Here is a 20,276-nt window from a genome sequence, read left to right on the forward strand (position 1 = left end):
ATTTCATATTTTGTTGGGTTTTTTTTTTTTCTAGGGTGCAAAATAACAGATTACATTATTATTTTCTTCTACATCCAACTTAACTTCAAGCGTATATAGTGCAAGAAAACCAAAATCGTGCCGAATTACTTTTAAAAAAAGATAAAAAAAAATATAATATTTCTCACTAAGTTATTCGTTTGATGGATCTCCTATTGTAACTATTAAATATATTTGGTACAGGTATTCGGAAAGAAAATATATTTTTGAAATAACTTTATATTCGAAAGTGTTTCAACAAAATCATTTTCTATACATACTTGAAAAACGTGTTCCGACAAATATTTTCGAGAAAACGTGTCTAATAACTTTTTCGGACAACATCAACTTTGTATTTGTATTCGTTTATTTCGAAATCACTGTACGTTACAATATTCTGTCGCACGAGAGAAACTGATGACTATGAAATTAAATACAGGAAGGTCAAGGAAGAAGAAAGAGGAGAAGGAGGAAAATTTCACAAATTCATATTGCAGTTTAAAGCCGTTGTGTACCCTACTTTGAAGGTTCAATTTCTTGTTCTTACATAATTGAATAGTTATTGAATTAGTTTTGCCCTAATCTTAAACCCTATCAATATAGTAAAAATTGTTATTTCGTTGTAGGAGTTTGATGATCCCTATTTTTTTAATCTTTGCATCGCACGATTTTGAGGCATTTTAAAAGCAGTGTGTTGTGTTTTGAGTCTTTTCGACAATTAGGCCGTCGTTTGAGATATGTATTGTATTTTTTGATTATTCCAATAGTACGAATGTTCTTTGGTATGATAGTGTGTTGTAGAGTACGATGGTTTCCTGCTTCGCTATTATCGTGTTTTGTTAACGAAACTTGTATATGAACAAAGACAACACTGTGTGTTGTTTGTTGCTGCAAAAATAGGCCTCGAGAAGGAAAATTCAATCATATGTCCTATTTTTTTTTTAAAGTTTCAAACATATTTGATAACTATAATTATATATTCGACGATGAATAAAGAGATGTTTGGTTATATTACATGTATACCCAAAATGAAGAAAAAAAAAAGAAGAAAATAGAAAATCAATTAATGAAGAGCATTCCGGATATTTCGGTTGGATATAAAGTTAACTATAAGTAAAACTTAAAAAGGGAGAGTACGATGTACAAAATATAGTACTAGGGACTAAACCGTAATAAAACTAGACAAAATAAATGTACGTATTTTAGCCCTTTTTCCTTAAAAGTATAATTATAATTTATAATTATGAGGAAAACTGAAATTACACTCTAATTATTTGGCTAGCCCTATATATACACCTCTTCGCATAATTTGCCCCTCTGCGCAAGCTAAGAAACACGCACAACACGCAGTGAAGCTCCGACTTCCGATCTTTCCCCCTTCCGAAGCTCTTCGCAACCATGTTGACAGGTCAGAATTGCCTCTCCTTATTCATCATTTCCCAATTTAATGGATATTTCAATTAATTCGGAAGAAGCTTTTTCTCCAGCATATGTATATATAGTTTTGTATTTGATTTTCTAAATTTTTGTCGACACAATGTTCGAGCATGATTTGTGCAAGTTTTAGGTTATTCAGCGTATGTGTTTTGATATAATTTTTATCATTTTTTCGAGGGTTTTGGTGGGTCTAGTTAATTCTCGATTGAGGCACGATAGATGATTCGAACTTCAATTTTTTGGAACTTGAGTGTGAGGAAATTAGTTTGAATTATTTTGAGCCGATCTGTTAGGAAATAGAATTGTGAATTTGATGCACACCGTGTAGAGTTTGTGCATTTGGGAACACTGAAGTTTTGATATACTACACTATAGTTGGAATGCTCGAAACAATATTTATTCGGTGTTAAAATGTTTAGAAACGATGGAAAATTGTAGGAGAGCGTTGAATGTCGTATTGAAGGGTGTAGCTGGTTCATGTGTTTCTGGACTTCAATCGCCATACCATCTCGAAAATCAGCCTGATAAAAAAAATATCTAATCAGATATCCTGATCAAAAGAAATATAGGTTAGGAAGAGGAGAGATAAAGAAGATTGGTTATATTTCTTCGAGCTAGACATATTGTTCTAGATGACCAGTTGTCTAATGGTAAGGAGTTTCTGATATTTTGAACATGACTGTCATCTGAGGAATTGCATTGAAATTAGTTTTTTTTTTTATCATTTTCCATTATTTTCTAACTCTAGCTGAATTATTTTGAAGCAACATCATAATGCACGTTTATTTAAGCTAATTATGTCTGATTTATTTTTACAGTTAGTGTAAAGTGGCAAAAGGAATTGCTCTCCAATGTGGAGATAGATACTACCCAAACCCCATATGTTTTCAAGTGCCAGCTGTATGACTTAACTGGAGTTCCACCTGAAAGGCAAAAGATTATGGTCAAAGGTGGTTTATTAAAGGTATAGAGCAACATTTATAAAGAATGGTGACATCTTGAAATGCAAATAAGTGTTGGTATTCTCTTAGAGTTTAAACGAATCAACTGTATATTAGTATGTAGATTCTGCAACAACGTTGAAATTTTCTTTACCGTTGGAGATGAATAAAGTTATTGATGCCTTGCCTTTTTTTTTTTTCTTTAATAAACTATACAGGACGATGCAGATTGGTCAAAAGTAGGAGTGAAAGAGGTAAAAGTTATTCTGCATTGGACGAGACTTGTTTGATTACTATAGTAGAATATGTTTCAATTATTCCATGTTTCTCTTATTTGGTACAGGGCCAAAAATTAATGATGATGGGAACTGCAGATGAGATTGTAAAGGCACCAGAAAAGGGTCCTGTTTTTGCTGAAGACATGCCCGAAGAAGAATTAGTGGTTGCTGTTGTAAGTTTCATCATGTTCTTTAAATTATAGCAGAAAACGCCTGACATATATTATCTAAGAGCTAAAAGTTTTTCCTATACTCTGATATGATAGGTTGAATCTGGAATAGAAAAGGAAATACTCTTGAATCTCTTAGCACTAACTGAACGCTGAATGTGTTAATATTAGTTTTGCGCTGAAGTATTATAAGAAGTTAGTGGGGTACATAGTTTGATTACGTTATTTGGGAGGTCATTCAAGTCGTAAATCGAAACTTCTTTTATTCTATGGACCCAGTCATTTTTTAACGACATATCAAAGTATCAATATGTTCCTGAAAGGAAGACAAGTTCAAGGATTACTGTCTTACATATATGGTTATTTATGCTATTGTGTGACACACTTGTGCATATTTTTTTGGATATTATTGTGCTCGTGAGTTTAACACTCTGACATTCTTTTGAAAATTTAAGTTTGGTCAATGAGGGTCCTCTGATGTTTGCTACAGGGTCATTCTGCTGGTTTAATGAATCTGGGAAATACCTGCTATATGAACTCCACAGTACAATGTTTGCATTCGGTCCCAGAACTGAAATCTGCTTTGATACAGTAAGTTGTCTCTTTCCTAAGAAAAAAGTTTGCCTTCAAAGCAGCTGTGCTACTACAGTCGTCAGTGCTAAGATTTCTTGTTTGGTTGTTTATGTCTTGCTTTCAGGTATCCTCCTCCAGTGAGAAGCAATGCAGTAGATCAATCTTCTCATTCACTTGCTGTTGCAACACGAGAACTATTTAATGATCTTGATAAAAATGTGAAGCCAGTGGCACCTATGCGATTTTTGACGGTATGGAATTTATTTGTTTTAACATGAGGTATTTTTTGTTTATTGCATGTAATATGTCTTTCGAACAATCAAATGCACTTTAAGGCGCCATATTTTTGTCATTCTGCAATTGTGTAAGCAATCCTAAGTAGAAAATATCTGACTGTCTCCTATGTTTTAGGCATTGCGGAGCAAGTATCCTCAATTTGCCCAGCTTCACAATGGAATTTACATGCAACAGGTATTATAGGTGCTATTGAGCTCATTTTTCACATTTTCCCTTATAAATTTTCTCATGCTGGAACTGTCGTTATTCCTAGGATGCTGAAGAATGCTGGACTCAACTTCTATTCACCCTTTCATTAGCCCTGAAATCTCCTAGTTCCAGGTAGCACACTTACCTCATCACTATTAAACAGATGCCACTTGTGTATACTATCTCGGGGTAACAGTATAGCAAACTATTTAACACAGTTTAGTGGTTACTTTCTGGTCCAATTGATGTCATCTATTTGCTGTCCTTTCTCATCAGAATATTTCTTGTCTTTTAATTAGTTTTTGTTTTTATATCCTGTATCTAAAAAAGTCCTCTCTGCATTATCTTACCAGTATGTAAAATATATATCGTTTTTTTACAGTGAAGATGCTGATACAGTGAAGAGACTTTTTGGTGTCGACCTTGTTAGCAGGTTAACTAATTTTCTTATGTTACCTTCATTAGCAAGTTTTGCCATTTTATGTGTTTTAGTGTTGCTGAAGTATTTATATTGGTATTTAAGTAATTCTGCTTCGTTTGCCAACTATATATTGTTGATATGATGCCCTCAAACATACTTCCAATCTTGTGTTCAGTAGATTCTATTGTTACTTGTTATTATTGTTTGCCAACTGTGTATTGTTGCCTATGATGTTCTCAAACATAGTTTCAATGTAAACTATTACGTTAATGTTTGTTTATTACAATTTTCTCAAACATACTTCCAATCTGTGTTGAGTAGATTATCATACCTTGCTGAGAAAGTTCTCATATCCTTTTTGTTACTACCATATATTTCCCTTTCCTATGCTCTCCATGTGCCGTTGTGAAGGAAATATATCTGGTGCATAAAATACATATCAAGCAACTCATTTACCTATTTTCATCGTTAATGATTTGTGGCTAGGGTCCATTGTGCTGAAAGTGGTGAAGAAAGTACCGAAACAGAATCAGTTTATTCACTGAAATGCCATATTTCGCAAGAGGTGAACCATCTGCATGAAGGTTTAAAACATGTAAGTTTGACACTGTTGTCTTCACAATACATTCTTGTGTGATAGTTCTTCGCTTGATTCCCACTTCATTCTCAATATTATCTGACATGGGGTTGAGTCTGCTGTTCATTGCAAATGCCTTTCCTTGGTTACTTATGTCCCTAAGACATAAATTTTCTTGTCACTTGTTTTCTTGATAGTCATTATAGTGATGAACCCTTGGAAATGATGGGGTAGGGTTAGCTGGTTAAAAATCTTAATACGTTTAGCATGTATGCACATTGAAACGTATTCTGATTATCTGCATACTAGTGAGAGGAGCTCTAGGAATCTAGGAACTGGCACTATAATGTGCAAATCCGAGCTAACATTGCCTCGTTTCTGGGCCTGATTTAGAGGGTCACTTGTAATTCTGATACATTACTGTCTGCGGAATTGCGATCTGAATATGTTAAAGCTGACTTACTCTATATTTAAATTGTCTTGGTTGTTCCTAGTGGGGATGTGCATAGCTGTTTTTATCTTATTGTTGGGTTTGCCATGATTTTTAACCATTCCAAAGTTTTACTCGTATCAGAAGATTGCTGTGTTGATATCCAAGTCTTGTTATCTTAGGACGACGAATGTCTTTGGTTATAAATTTCATAAATTAATTTTTGAGTTGCTTAGATGCAGCAGATTTGCTTTGTGTACTTTATTGAGGATGCCATTCCATTATCATGTAAAGGATGTTGGGAGTAATTTTTTGCTGTTCTATGTTTTTAGGGTCTGAAATCAGAACTGGAGAAGTCTTCCCCTGCTCTGGGACGTACTGCTATTTATTCAAAAGATTCTCGCATAAATGGCTTGCCAAGGTATTAGGGACCTATTAAAATGCTTTTTCTTTTCTGGTCCGTGTCGGATCTTCTATTTCATGTGTTTCTTTGCATATTGTTGCTGGTCCTGGTGAAACCTGAATTACATATTACCTTTTCTCGAATAATTTCCATGTCAGGTAGGATACTAATCTTTATTCTCCAAATTACAGATACTTGACTGTTCAATTTGTACGCTTTTTCTGGAAAAGAGAAACAAACCAGAAGGCAAAAATTCTGCGGGTAATATATTGTTATTCTTTCCAATTCAAAATACTCGGGTTTATTATGAAACGGCTTGAATAAGTAAAATCGCGAGAGCATAAGGTCATCATGTAAAATCCATTGAACTTGTTATAATTGAGTATAGTAATGTGTCTCCTCCCATTCTAATAGGGATTTTAGTTAGATGAAAATGTATATCATCATTTATTATGCTCGAACCTCTCCAATAGTATCAATGTTAGGTCAATTTAATTGAAACAAATTCTTTAGTACTTAAGTTTGATTATCAGTTAAACGTTGACTATTATTCATCACTCATTACATATTTGCTATTATTTCGCAGAAAGTTGACTACCCATTGGAGTTAGATGTGTATGATTTTTGCTCGGATGATCTTCGCAAGGTGTTGGAAGTTCCTCGAAAGGTACAAACTTTTCTCCTTACTCTTCGATAAAACTCAAGTTGATACATCATTTTTCTCTAGTTCTCTGTTTTTTTTTTCGTTTGGATTATAATCATTAAAACATCAATAATCAGCACCTAAGAGATGAAGAAGGCAAGAAGCTTGGTCTGAAAACTAATGAGAACAGCTCAACTTCTTCGAACACTGATGTCAAGATGACTGATGCTGAGGTATGCAATTATCTGATCTAGAGACAGTAAAGGATAGAAAGAGGGCGATTAGACTTTCTATTTCTGATTTCTTAAGATCTAAATTAAGTTTATATTTCTTTGTATCATGCAGGGGTCATCAAATGAAACTGGGGATTCATCTAAATCTGCTCCTGGAGAAGGTATTCTCATGCTGTAAGAAATTTTATTTAGGGTAAAAGCTTAGAAGCATTATGGGAAAAATGGAATCTTTGTTAATAGTTATACCATTCTCTGCTTAAATTTCCTAGTCTTGAATAATTGCAGTAAACAATTCGATCTCCTTTTATTATCCCCTTTCTTGGCTTGTACGAGGAAATCTCGGTTGTTCCAGATCGAATTTATCTCTTCACTATATGGTATTTACCTGTACATCTTATTTCAGGTGTTCCTCCTGAGAAAGAGAAGCACCTGACAGGGGTATATGATTTGGTTGCTGTGCTCACGCATAAGGGTAGAAGTGCTGATTCCGGGCATTACGTTGCCTGGGTTAAGCAAGAAAACGGTGGGTCTTTTGAAACAAAATATTATCTAAGCTGAAATATATTCCACTGTCAAATTTATTTTATGTATACAACTTTATGCAACTGCAGGCAAATGGATTGAATTTGATGATGATAATCCAATTCCACAACGGGCGGAAGACATCACCAGACTCTCGGGAGGCGGTACGTAACATTCCGTTATTTAGTATTTTGCAGTCGCAAAATCACCCTTTCCTTAAATACTCAATTCTCTAGAAAAGTATTCACACTTGTGCATATTTATTTACAAATAATTATCTTACTTTGATTTTAGGTGACTGGCACATGGCTTATATTTGCATGTACAAGGCCCGCGATATCTCCATGTAGTCCTTCATCTAGGTTTGATCAGACGATTTCTTGCTCATTTAAATCATTTTGTTTTATCTGTAATATGATGACGATAGAAGTTTCTATATAACCAACGGCTTCTGTTCAGTTGTTGAGATATTAAACTATTATCCGACTCTAGCCACATTTGACGAAAAAACCATGTTTGTAACTGCCTTTCTCTTAATTTGTTAAATGCATTAGTTTATCGGGATCCATTATACCGTTCATTCTATTTGATTTTTCTTCCTTCAGACCTTCACCAGTTACATCTCAAAAATTAACCGAGGCAGATGTTAAAATATCAGCCAAACTTAAATATGTGTTCCAAAAGCTAAAAAGAGAGTTAACTTCTAAACTAGTACTGGAGATATTCCGTAATATATGGATTATTTATATCTTCTTCTGCAGTAGTAATTCCGTCCCAGAAATTTCACCAGAAAAAGGTGTATTACTAGAGAATATCAGGATAGTTAGTCCTTTGTACTGGACATAAAATAGTATAGTATAGTATAGTAGATGCGTAGGACTTGTGTGAATTTTTTCCGACTTTAGCATCTGGAAATTCTTGGACATTTTAAAGCACCAGCAGATTTTGTTAAAGACCTAACTACCCTTCCATCAGCCACCTCGAAATTCTGGTCAGGTCTATAGTCTGGGCTCACCACTGCACCTTCATCGAGCGATTCTTTGAACGAGGCTCCGTTTTCGAATACATCGTGTATAGACATGAAATTGCCGTCTTCACTGCTATCCCAGGTTATCTGCATTAGAATGAATTAGTTTTTTTTTTTTTTTTTGGTTTTTTTTTACTTCGTGAACTTAGGCTTCGTTTGGTTGCTAATATAGGATTATACAGTTTTATGAGAACCTAGTTTTATAATTTTAGTATGTTAGTATGTATATGTGTATACATACCTCTTTGTTGTTTCCTTCTGGTGCAATGAAGAGGTTTGCTTGGCTCTTGATGTTAGGGTTCATGCTTCCTCCAATGGCGTACTGCCCCCATCCTAGGTAAAGATTGTTAACTACATGTGCGTATCCGAATCGAACCCTACAAATAAGCATTTGGTAACGATTACTTTTGTTGTTTTCGATAAATTTTGCACGAGCTTGTGAGGAAGTCTTTAATTGAACGTAGATGAAGGTAGAAATCAGAATAGAACTTTTGTTAGGTGCTGTAAAACTGTACCTCGGCATTCTCTGTTGGCAATGAGGGCCGAAATGGTTGAACGCAACAGTGACCTTCATACCCTTATCCGCTTGGAAACCATCGTCGTGACCTAAAAGCATCACTTTATCCTGGAACCTAAACCAATTGTTCGATATAGTGATGTCAGTAGAACCCCTAGTGACGTCAATCAGCCCATCATGGGAATCGAACAATGTGTTGTGGTCGACCCATATCTTCGAAGAGCCCACCATTCGTATAGCGTCACCATCCACCGGGCCTAGCTGCACGATCTTCCCATTCGGGCCCATCACCGGGCCCGCCCCTTGAGCCACACAATCGTGGATCCGGAGCCCGTGGATGATCACATTGTTCGCCTATATTTTTAGGTTATTTTTATTTTTTTCAGTACTAACGAGTGCTCTGAGAATGAATGCGATTAACCCAAAAAAAGATAGAAAAATTAGTTGTGAATTTCCGTACCTCTTGAAGGAGTAGGCAGGCGCCGTACGCAATATCAACAATGACTCCTCTTCCATCGATCGTGGTGAAACTGTTGACGAGGAGTGGTTTCTCGAGTTTTATGCTCATGTCCCGTTGGAATGTGATCCAAACTTTACCTTTGATGCTGGTCATGGCATATCTCAGAGTTCCGGGCTTTGGGTCAAGTGCGTCGTCACTTGGATCAGTAACCTTATAATTTGTCACGTCCGGCCCGGTATTGTTTCTCATTTTGCCGACATAGCCAACGGAACAAGTCGCCAATTGGTGACGATTGCTGCGCCAATTGGGATTGGTCCTCCAACACTTGTCAATTACGTTCATGTTCCCGATAGTTCTTCGGGCTTGAATGAAGCCCGAATTCAATAGGACGGCTATCGAAATAGCCCAAATAGAGCACCATAGTGTGCCTTGTACACTCCTTGAAACCATAAAATTGTAGAAGTGATAGATATATTATAAAGATTTTGTAATATATGTTTATTTATATAGATAAATGTCACTAGAGAAATAGAGATGTTGAACACGTGAGGGAGAATTGAAGCAATGGGGTTTTATTATTTATATGCAAACATTGAAATAAAAGATGTTATTGGATTGCATTAAAGAATGGGCATTAATAAGTGTTTTTAATGTTTATGTAAATTAATTAATTGCTCTGCATTTATAACTGCAGCTGGTCTTAGGTTATGAATGAGATAGCTTAAACTGTGGGAAGTTAGTTAATGTTTTCTTCTCGAAGAAAAAAAGAAAGACAATACTCAAATATTTTAATGCGTTATTAATGGGACTTGATAAATACAGGACGTCTGTCAGGAAACATAGGTCATTTTATTTAATAAATTAAAATCTAAGTATTAATCCAATCTTTTTCTTTCAAACCTTAATTTTGCCCGAATATCGCATTATTAGTTGTCAAAACACGAATTTATCAAATTTTGTGCATAACTTAGACTAATGTCTACTGCTAATGCTCGTTTTTTTCTTCAGAATTTGAGAAGTTTTCTTAGATCGAATTGTTCCACCATTTTATTTTGTGCTTTTAATCCACAATAAAAAAAAGAAAAAGAAAAACATGCATTTACTAAAAATCGTTCTGTATTTATCATTTCATTTCTCCTTTTCTTAAGTTTAACTTTAAAATAGTAGCCATAAATGGGGAAAATGGAACAACTATCTACTCTGATTAGACACGGCCACGGGAGGGTCGGGTCGGGGTCCTACTTTTTGGGGACTCAAAACTGACCCATGTGCAGGCGGGTCCGAGCCAGGTCAACTCGGGTCCTTCTGGGTCTGGGTCGGGTCCGGGTCCAAAACTATCTTTTGATTTTGATTTTTTTTTTAAATCTTGACCGTTGGAATTTTTTTTTGAATTCAGTCAGACTGGATTCGGGGTCGTGTCCGGGTCGGTTTCGGGTGGACCCGAGTTTCTAGCTTTTGGAAAAAAAAAAAAAAGATTGAATTTATGGACCGGGTCGGATCCGGTTTATAGCCGTTGCATTTTTAAAATTAAAATTTTTTTTTTTATTCGGGTGGACCCGATGGGTCCTCGGGTCCCCCCGTCGGGTAGACCGTTGGGTCTCGTGTCCAATAAATCAAGACCCGAAACCGACCCCATGTAAAGTCGGGTCCAGGTCCAGGTCCAAGGGGTGCGGCTCCGTTCCGGGGCGGGGCGATTCCAAATCCGGGTCGGGTCCCGGTCCAACCCGGCCCGTGGCCGTGCCTACTCTGAATGGCCAAATAGGCCCAATAATAGTCTATTCTAGGAGCACGTTAATATCGGTTTAAGATGGTTTTAATATAGGCCCATTTGGAAACCACAGGGGCATAAATGGTAATAAACCCCAAATAGATTTACTATATTTACAACACAGGGACGCCTTTTTTTTATCTCTCCAGCTGCATGTCACGACCCGCTAGTTTTGGCCCAACCCCTTGCCAGTTTCCCTTGGGTTGGGAGGTTAAGAAGCCCAAGATTTAGCCCAAATAGGGTTAGACCCAAGTTGACCCAAATGTATAGAGGAGTAGAGATTCTTGGAGGATTCTAGAAAATATTTTAGAACCCTCCCTTGTAGATATTTTGTAGGAATTCTTTGGAGTGTTCTAGTGAACCACTCTCAACCGTTAGATCAAATAGATCTCCACCGTCCATTGAGGAGGTGGTCTAGTATAAATAGAGGTAGGATCCTCATTTGTAACCATCCAAGAAATCCAACAAGCAATTAAACAATAAAAGTACTTTCCTACAAACTCTCTTATCTTCTTAAGTACTTCCTTCGTTTTTTAAGGCCGCACGGTTCGTTGCTAAGTGAACAAGTCCGTGACATGCAGCTAACAAAGAATTCAAATAATAAATATCTTTAATCATAACTTTTCTACCTGTTTCTCTCTCTACACGTCTTTCTCACTCTACCTTCGCTTTCTCTCTCCCTACCTTCGTTTTCTCTCTCGTCCCTCTCTACCAATGGGGCAAACTGAATGGTCTGTAATTCGAAGGGAATCCAATTGCTACATGCTTAGAATGAACGAAATATGCGATCTTCAAGATTGGGTTTCAAGATTGGGTTATCGAAGGTAAAAAAAAATTGATGGCCCAGAATCTGATGAGAGTGAAAATGGTGCATGATGGATTAGCACCAACAAGTGGTACCGATCAAGAACGAGCCATAAAAAAATGCAAGATATGCCTGGGTAAAGCAGTTGAGACCAAAGACGCCGAAAAATCTAAATTGGATAGGAGGATCGAAGATTTTTTCACAAAAAAATACATCACGGTGCAGCCGCAGATTTACTTGCCATTCGAATAATGTTGACAAAATTTCCGCATAAAAGATGTAACTAGACCTAGGAAGCACGGCCAAGGACCGTGGGATGTTAAAAGCCATGGCAGCAGGGCTGGGGATTGCAGATTTCAAATCAGGAGAATAAAAGCCATGGCAGCAGGGCTGGGGATTGCAGATTTCTATAACCAGTGTTCTTTCTTCTTTTTCTGTGAATCCTTCTTTTGGTCTTCTAATCTGAATAATTTGGCATGAGTGGATTTGAGCAATGGGATCGAAAACTAAGCATATTATTATTTGAAATTAATAGGTTTGCTCCAAAGTTGTAGAACCGGGTAACAAAAATAGGAGATTTAACACAAGCCTTCTTGTTCGCTTCCCCAAACCATCAGGAAAATACAAAACATTCTTATTGATACTGGCAATTATGTTAAAGATTCTTGCATCCTCATTTATTTTGCAGGTGTTAGCAAAGTATGTTAATGAATGCACCATTTGATCTCAGTTGATGTTTATCACATCGTCTGTGAATAGATTTAAAAACTTAAAACAGTAACACTACTACACCAATAACCTTCAATATAGACCATAATTAGAAAATCAACACAAACAAGTAAAAGAATCATAAGCCATCAGTTTAGCTACACATGTGGTGAACTGGTGATTGTGACCAAACAGAATAACTGAATCTCAAAGAACTTATGTCGAGTTTGACTATTGCTTTAGTATTATTTTTGCTAGTATTTGCTCACTTCTGAATAAAGATTCAGGGAACTAATAAAGAATGCCTAAATTAAGTAAAATATAGTTTAATCTTCATTGTGAATCTAAATAGGATAAGGATTTGGTTGAACTGAGTTTAATTTACTTTCAGTAACTTTTGCTGTGAATTAATGATGATGGGAATTGCAGATGTTGTAAAGGCACCAGCAAAGGGTCCTGTTTTTGCTGAAGAGGTTATTCAAGTCGAAAATCAAAACTTCTTTTATTCTATAGACTCAGTCATTTTCTAACGACATATCAAAGTATCAATATGTTCCTGAAAGGAAGACAAGTTCAAGGATAACTGTCGTACATATTTGGTTATTTATGCTATTGTGTGACACACTTGTGCATATTTTTTTGGATATTATTTAATGAATCTGGGAAATACCTGCTATATGAACTCCACAGTAAATGTTTGCATTCGGCCCCAGAGCTAAAATCTGCTTTGATATAGTAAGTTGTCTCTTTCCTAAGAAAAAAGTTTGCCTTCAAGGCAGTTGTGCTACAACAGTCTTCCGTGCTAAGATTTCTTGTTTTGGTTGCTTATGTCTTGCATTCAGGTATCCTCCTCCAGTCAGAAGCAATGCAGTCGATCAATCTTCTCATTCACTTGCTGTTGCAACACGAGAATTATTTAATGATCTTGATAAAAATGTGTAGCCGGTGGCACCTATGCGATTTTTGACGGTATGTTTATTGGCTTCAGGTTTTTTCAAGAATATTTTTATTCGTCAAATTGTGGTTAGATCTACTTGCAAACACATGGGATTCTGGATGCTAATGAACGTCAGTTGGTTCCAAAGTTATTTCCGTGTATGGAATTTATTTATGTTAACACGAGGTGTTTTCAATGTTGGTTTCTTGTTGTACACATGAACTTCAGTTATTTTGCTTAACTTTCTATCTGCAAGTAAAACAAATTGTTTATTGGCATGTAGTATGCCTTTCGAACAATCAAATTTTGCTTAATTTTTGTCATTCTGCAATTGTGTAAGGAATCCTAAGTGGAAAGAATTTGCCCGTCTCCTATTTATTAGGCATTGCGGAGCAAGTATCCTCATTTTGCCCAGCTTCACACTGGAATTTAAATGGAACGGGTATTATAGGTGCTATTGACCTCATTTTTCACATTTTCCCTTATAAATTTTCTCATGCTAGAAGTGTCGTTATTGCTAGGATGCTGAAGAGTGCTTGACTCAACTTCTATTCACCCTTTCATTAGCCCTGAAATCTCCTAGTTCCAGGTAACATACTTACCTCGTCACTATTAAACAGATGCAACTTGTGTATACTAATCATAATGTAATATATATATATATATATATATATATTATATATATATATATATATATATATATATATATATATATATATATATATATATATATATATATATATATATATATATATATATATATATATATATATATATATATATCATTTCTTTTACAGTGAAGATGCCGATACAGTGAAGAGACTTCTTGGTGTCGACCTTGTTAGCAGGTTAACGAATTTTCTTATGTTACCTTCATTAGCAAGTTTTGCCATTTTATGTGTTTTAGTGTTGCTGAAGTATTTATATTGGTATTTAAGTAATATGATGCCAACTATATATTGTTTATATGATGCCCTCAGTAGATTCTATTGTTACTTGTTATTATTGTTGAGTAAAAAGCAGTTTGCCCCCTAAACTATGGGCCGATTTGCACTTTACCCCCCAAACAAAAAAAATTTGCACGTTTTTACCTGAACTCGTTAATTCGTTGCACGGTGCCCCCTAAACTCAATTTTCCGGCAATTTTGACCGGAATGTTAAAACATGTGCTTTGCACGTGAGATTTTGAGGGGTAAATTCGTCCATTCACTTGCATCTTTAATAATAAATGCAAATAAATATTAAAAAAAAAAGAAAAAAGAAAAAGAAAAAAAGAAAAAAGAAAAGAAAAATAATAAATAAATAAAGGAAAAAGAAAAACTGAGAAAAACTTGAAAATTGCGCAAAATAAAAATAAAAATGGCGTCTTGCTCCTGCCCTTTTCCCACTACAGTAAACCACCACCAGCACCACCTCGCTCCGCCGCCGAATAGCAATTCTATGGCCGCCACAACCACCAATTTCAACACCCCCTGTTATTCCTCTCCGTCTACAATTAATCTCCACCGTTCATTTTCCATCAAACGCAATTCTTGGTTGGGCCGTTGCCACGCCGCCACCGGTCCGCAGTCGGAGCCTCCACCGGAGAATAATTCAAAATTACGCAAAAAATCCAGCCCTAGTTATTTTCAGCACAACCAATAAAAAAAAAAAAGAAAAATGAAACCTCCAAACGGAAGAGTTAGTGAATATCCGATAAAAGGGGGTCGGAATAGCTACCGGAAAACGCTGCGGAATTGCAATTACAGCGGCGGCGATTGGAAACATTACTATGTGCAGACTGCGCTTCTGTTCTTTGGCGGCCGCCATTGACGGGTTTAGAAGAAAAGCTTGAAGAACAACTTCTTTTTCCTTTATTTATTTATTCTTTTTCTTTTTTTTTTTCTTTTTTTTTTTTAATATTTATTTGTATTTAATATTAAAGATACAAGTGAATGGACGAATTTACCCCTAAAAATCTCACGTGCAAAGCACATGTTTTCACATTCCGGTTAAAATTGCCGGAAAATTGAGTTTAGGGGGCACCGTGCAACGAATTAACGAGTTCAGGTAAAAACGTGCAAATTTTTTTTGTTTGGGGGGTAAAGTGCAAATCGGCCCATAGTTTAGGAGGCAAACTGCTTTTTACTCTATTATTGTTTGTCAACTGTGTATTGTTGCCCATGATGTTCTCAAATATAGTTTCAATGTAAACTATTACTTCAATGGTTGTTGATTACAATTTTCTCAAACATACTTCCAATTTCTGTGTTGAGTAGATTATCATACCTTGCTGAGAAAGTTCTTTTATCCTTTTTAACCATTCCAAAGTTGTACTAGTATTTGAAAATTGATGTGTTGATCGTCGTCGAGGCCCGACCAAGTAGACTTTGCGTGCGACCGCAACTTCAGCATATGTCGGCCCTGTTGAAGATATATTCATATTTAAGAATAGCATAATCAAGTATAAGCATTTTAAACAAAATGTATTAAAATTAATAAGTATTACCTTTCCCTCCCAGATGTCGTAAGCAATATGTGCTCCAAAACTCGGAATCAAATGAGGGTATTTTGGTCCACCGGGGGTCTCACCAGTCAACTTCCACGGTCGAGAAGGAAGCTTTTTTTTCGGAGGGGTGCGGGACCTCGGGTTTGGGACAGGAGTAGAACCACCCGAAGTACCAGCCATTGTAAAAGCAGGAGGCGGAGGCGGAGTTGGACCGTCCTCGTCATCGTCATCGGATGGAAAATCAGGCACCGGGAACTGATACTTTCGCTGAAAGCATAGTCCTGGATCGTACTCGTCCTCCTACGGATCCATATATGCATCCATATGTGCATCCATCTCCTGCTCGGGCTCTGCCTCAGCCTCTGTCTCCTCCTCCTCCTCAATCGTCGTACGTGGTTGTACAAAAGCACCAGTCCGTTTTCCACACCGTTTAGAACTGGTAACATTACGGTTATGTGTTCTGCCCTCCCGTTCTGCAGTAGTCTCCTCCACCGGATCTGCTGGAGGACGAATCAGGGGCCCCTTCCCTTTTCCCATTCCCAATTTTTTGATCCAATTAGACATCCTACAAACATAAAACATATTTTAAATTTATTAAATTATTGTAATTGATTAAAAAAATAAAAAAAACCCGACCGCCCGGTTTGGGCGTTTTCTGAGCGAACGAACGCCTGGACCGGGCGTTCGTTCGCCCGGACGCCCAAACCGGGCGGCTACACCTTAATTGAACGCCCAAGACGGGCACCCATGGCGTGTATGAACACCCGGAACGGGCGTTCATACACGCCATGGGCGCCCGTCTTTGGCGTTCTACCATGTATGTGCGAAAAAAAAGAGCCCTGCAAATCGATTTGTAGGGCTTTTTAACATGAAATTGGTTCCGTATTGACCTACCCAATGCATATTACACATAAATGAGTCGAAATTACCTCAAAAAATCGAAACCCAACCCTTCTTCAAGCTTGATTTCGAATTTTCGAATTTTTCTTTTTGCTATTTGCAGTTTGGGAGGTTTTTAGGTTTTTTCGAGAGGTTTTGGGGTTTTAGAGAGATATCGAATTTTTTTATGAACGGTAAATAGCAATTTTCAAACCGTAAAAAACATTTCACTTTAATCGTTCAGAAAAAGAATAATCAAACTTTTACGGAGGTTGAAAGAAGAGAATCGTAGTCGGTTCAGAATTTATGTGGAATTAAAGAGATTCTAGGGCTCGATGTTAAAATTGTGTCCATTAAAATTGGGCTCTGATCTCAAGTCTCGGCCTAAACAAAAAAAAGAAAAAGTTAAAACCTGATTTCTTGATAAGCCTATTTTTTTAATTGCTATATGACATAAATTCAATCAACACAAAATACTTTATATGTCCCATCTAACTATTCCAATAAATAAATAAAAAATCTGCTAATAAATGCAGATCCCCTAATTAATAGCACCGAAATAACCTACCAAAAATTCCGGTCCCTAGATCATGCTCCAAATCCACTTGAAAATTACCGTTTGTCCACCGTTTACACCAAGCCCACCCAATAATGGAAATTGTTGTTCTAAGGGGAAAAAAAAGGATTAGAGACTAAAAGCACTTTTTTTTTTTTAATTAAAAAAGGCACAGTTATTCGTAATCGTTAGCACGACAAGATGGTTCAAAAATTAGCGGCGAAATATTATTAATTAGTGTCATGTATTTATGGGTGCAAGTTGGAACGAAAATTTCAAGATCCACCGGTTCCGATCCGAAAAGTTTCAATTTTGGAACAACTTTTTTCATTCCGATTTTCGATTTCCGATTTCTTCAGATTTTTTTGGATTGGAACTAGAATCATATAAAAAAATTGAAATTTCTGATTTCCGATCCGATTAAATTTCCGAAATTAATTCCTAAAAAATCTATTTTTTCCTGAAAAATGCACCTTTAAATGTATTGTATAATACTTATCTTAATTTTTTTGTTTTTGTTTTCCGAAACATTAATTTGATTTAGGTTTTGTTCTAAGATTTTGACATATTGAATTGTTGTCGGAAGTTTTATTGAATATTATAATTTGGTTTACTTTTATTTATTTTTTGAACTGAAATTTAGTAGTTATTAGTATTACATTTATCGACGTGGATGTTTTTATTTTTGGAAAATTAAGAAATTTTCAGAAAACTTCCGCTAAGTTTTGAAATTTTATAACTTATGTGATTTCCAGAAATTCCGAAATTTCCAGCACTTTTGGAATTGTAATGAATTCAATACTAATTTTAATTGTACAAAACCAAATTAATATTTTTCAATGTATAAATACTATAATGCCATTGCTTGTTAAAACAATAGACCAAAAACTCAAAACCACAAAAAAAGTCTTTCACAAAATCACAAGACCAACTCTCATCTTCTCCGTCTTCCAAAACCTACAAAATCTTTCTCTCCCTCCTCTTCCATAAACCCACAAAATCTAAACATTCAAAATCATCAAAATTCAACAAATCTTACTGTAGACGCATAAAATTAATTAATTGGTTAATTAAATTAGCCAATTAAATTGTGTCTAAATTAAATTATAATTTATCTTGCAAAATAAGTTATAGAGATAATTATCAATTAATTATTGGCCAATAGGATTATTTCTTCTCTTCCAAGTTATAAGAGATAAATATCAATTTAAAGAGAGTCAATCAAATCGCGCAACATCATCAAGAAGACTTTACGTAGGACTCTTATTCTACCACTATAAATAGGGACCCTCCCTACACAATTCAAGACACAACTCAAGAAGAAGAAAAACCGTAGGAGGAAATTCTCTCTACAATATTCAAGTCGTTCTTCACCAAATTCAAGTCGTTCTTCATCAAATTCAAGGCGTTCTTCATCAAATCGAGGGCGTTCTTCAACAAATCAAGATCGAAGGAAGATTGAAGGGCCAAATCCATCAAGAATTCCAAGATCTTCAAGTCAAAGCCCGTCAAAGTTCAACAAATCAAGATCGAAGGAAGATTGAAGGGCCAAATCCATCAAGAACTCCAAGATCTTCAAGTCAAAACCCGTCAAAGTTCAGCGTTCGATCCGAGATTCAAGTCGCAAGACCCTCGGAAGGCGTTATTCAAATCCAAATCAAATTCGGAGAAGATCAAGTCAACGACCCGACTCCGAAATTCAAAGTCAAACGCATATTATTCTTGGGAGAAAAATGAGAGGATTAAATTAGAGTTTGTAGCCCGCAATATTTATTTTTAATTCAATAAATTATCTTTATGCAAGTATTTTCTTGTTTGTTAAATTCGCAGATAAAAATTTGTTGTTACACTTACAAAGATGGAAAATATGGAGTCAGAAGACATCAAAATATAAGATTCTACGGTGGAAAAACCAAAAAATGTATGCATTTATGTGTTTTTCAGCTAGAATATCGTTTTTCCAAAAAAAAATCCCGCACAGACGCGGTCGACATGTACAAGTCGAATTTGATAGGTAAAAATCGACATTGAGATGTCGATTTTGTAGTAGCAAATTCGACATTTCACAATGTCGACTTTTCTGCTATAAACTTGACATCTCAGTGTCGATTTTTACCTAACAAATTCGACATACAGATAAACCTCTATAAATTAATACAGCTGGGATCATCAAAATCTCATTAATTTAGTGAAATATTAACTTATTGTTAAATTAATAACTATTAATGTATGCATTAATTAATAACTTATTAATTTATGAAATTAATTTTATTATTATTTTCAATAAACACATCATTTTGAACTTTTTTTACGTATATATTATTCATTGTACCATTAGGTCAATGCACTGTAGAGCCCGTTTCACGAACGAAAGCTCTTAAAAACAGTAATGATATTGAATATATTTTTGTTGAATTATGAGAAAACTTATACCAGAAGTTTTAACCGTGTTAACAAAAGTGAGGGACGAGATTGATGGTATGTGAACTTCAGTAAGAAATAAGTGATAATTAATTATATTTTATTAAGCCTTTGTAGATCTATAAAATATAAATTGTACCATGTAATTTAAGAATTATATTTATGCATTATTAATTTATATATTATATGGGGCTTCTTAAAATTTTCGAATGTGTATTATCTTATTAATTTAGCGAATTATTAATTAACACCTTGTCTCAGAGTCGGGACCGGAAAAATTTATTATTTAAGCGAGATTATTAATTTATCGAGGTTCTACTTTACTGTTGATGTCGATTTTTTTTGGTTTTTTTTCGACGCTTAAGTGTCGATTTCTAGCATAGTTTTTCGATACCTTGTTGTCGATTTTTACCAGTTTCAAACTTACTTTTTTTTTCCTTTTTTTAAGGTTAAATAAAATGAGGAATTGACATTTTTGAAGCATTGTTGGGCAAATTTAGGTCGCTCATGGTTGTATGCGGCGGGGCTGGCGTCGGCGATCGACGAGGAGCTTGCTGCGGCGGAGCTTGGGCGGCGCA

The 20,276-nt window shown here is 35.7% G+C and overlaps 2 protein-coding genes and 2 long non-coding RNA genes across 4 annotated transcripts; 2 read left to right on the forward strand and 2 right to left on the reverse strand.

Annotated features, from left to right (window-relative positions):
* Positions 1 to 1,266: 1,266 nt before the first annotated feature.
* LOC105975823 (ubiquitin carboxyl-terminal hydrolase 6) lies at positions 1,267 to 7,700 on the forward strand. Its single transcript, XM_013001056.2, has 18 exons — positions 1,267 to 1,426; positions 2,274 to 2,419; positions 2,615 to 2,650; positions 2,740 to 2,847; positions 3,335 to 3,435; positions 3,542 to 3,668; positions 3,829 to 3,888; positions 3,968 to 4,035; positions 4,286 to 4,336; positions 4,811 to 4,919; positions 5,664 to 5,752; positions 5,926 to 5,995; positions 6,321 to 6,401; positions 6,515 to 6,610; positions 6,723 to 6,771; positions 7,014 to 7,133; positions 7,222 to 7,296; positions 7,427 to 7,700. Exons 1-18 carry the CDS (start codon positions 1,417 to 1,419, stop codon positions 7,480 to 7,482), a joined length of 1,452 nt encoding a protein of 483 aa, XP_012856510.1. The 5' UTR covers positions 1,267 to 1,416; the 3' UTR covers positions 7,483 to 7,700.
* Positions 7,701 to 7,855: 155 nt separating this feature from the next.
* LOC105975824 (Pectin lyase-like superfamily protein) lies at positions 7,856 to 9,688 on the reverse strand. Its single transcript, XM_088823120.1, has 4 exons — positions 9,137 to 9,688; positions 8,675 to 9,030; positions 8,401 to 8,536; positions 7,856 to 8,246 (listed from the first exon to the last, which is right to left on the reverse strand). The coding sequence occupies exons 1-4, from the start codon at positions 9,584 to 9,586 to the stop codon at positions 8,034 to 8,036; spliced, it is 1,155 nt and encodes a 384-aa protein (XP_088679246.1). The 5' UTR covers positions 9,587 to 9,688; the 3' UTR covers positions 7,856 to 8,033.
* A 3,571-nt stretch (positions 9,689 to 13,259) lies between these two features.
* LOC148768219 (uncharacterized) lies at positions 13,260 to 14,165 on the forward strand. The gene is made up of 4 exons (XR_016033507.1): positions 13,260 to 13,386; positions 13,737 to 13,796; positions 13,876 to 13,943; positions 14,152 to 14,165. It is a non-coding gene; the product is annotated as an uncharacterized LOC148768219 (long non-coding RNA).
* Positions 14,166 to 14,438: 273 nt separating this feature from the next.
* LOC105959819 (uncharacterized) lies at positions 14,439 to 15,479 on the reverse strand. Its single transcript, XR_016033508.1, has 2 exons — positions 15,074 to 15,479; positions 14,439 to 14,930 (listed from the first exon to the last, which is right to left on the reverse strand). It is a non-coding gene; the product is annotated as an uncharacterized LOC105959819 (long non-coding RNA).
* Between the last annotated feature and the right edge of the window lie 4,797 nt (positions 15,480 to 20,276).

The sequence above is a fragment of the Erythranthe guttata genome, chromosome 9, assembly GCF_056151865.1.
Source record: "Erythranthe guttata isolate IM_541 chromosome 9, IM_541, whole genome shotgun sequence".
Lineage (NCBI taxonomy): Eukaryota > Viridiplantae > Streptophyta > Magnoliopsida > Lamiales > Phrymaceae > Erythranthe > Erythranthe guttata.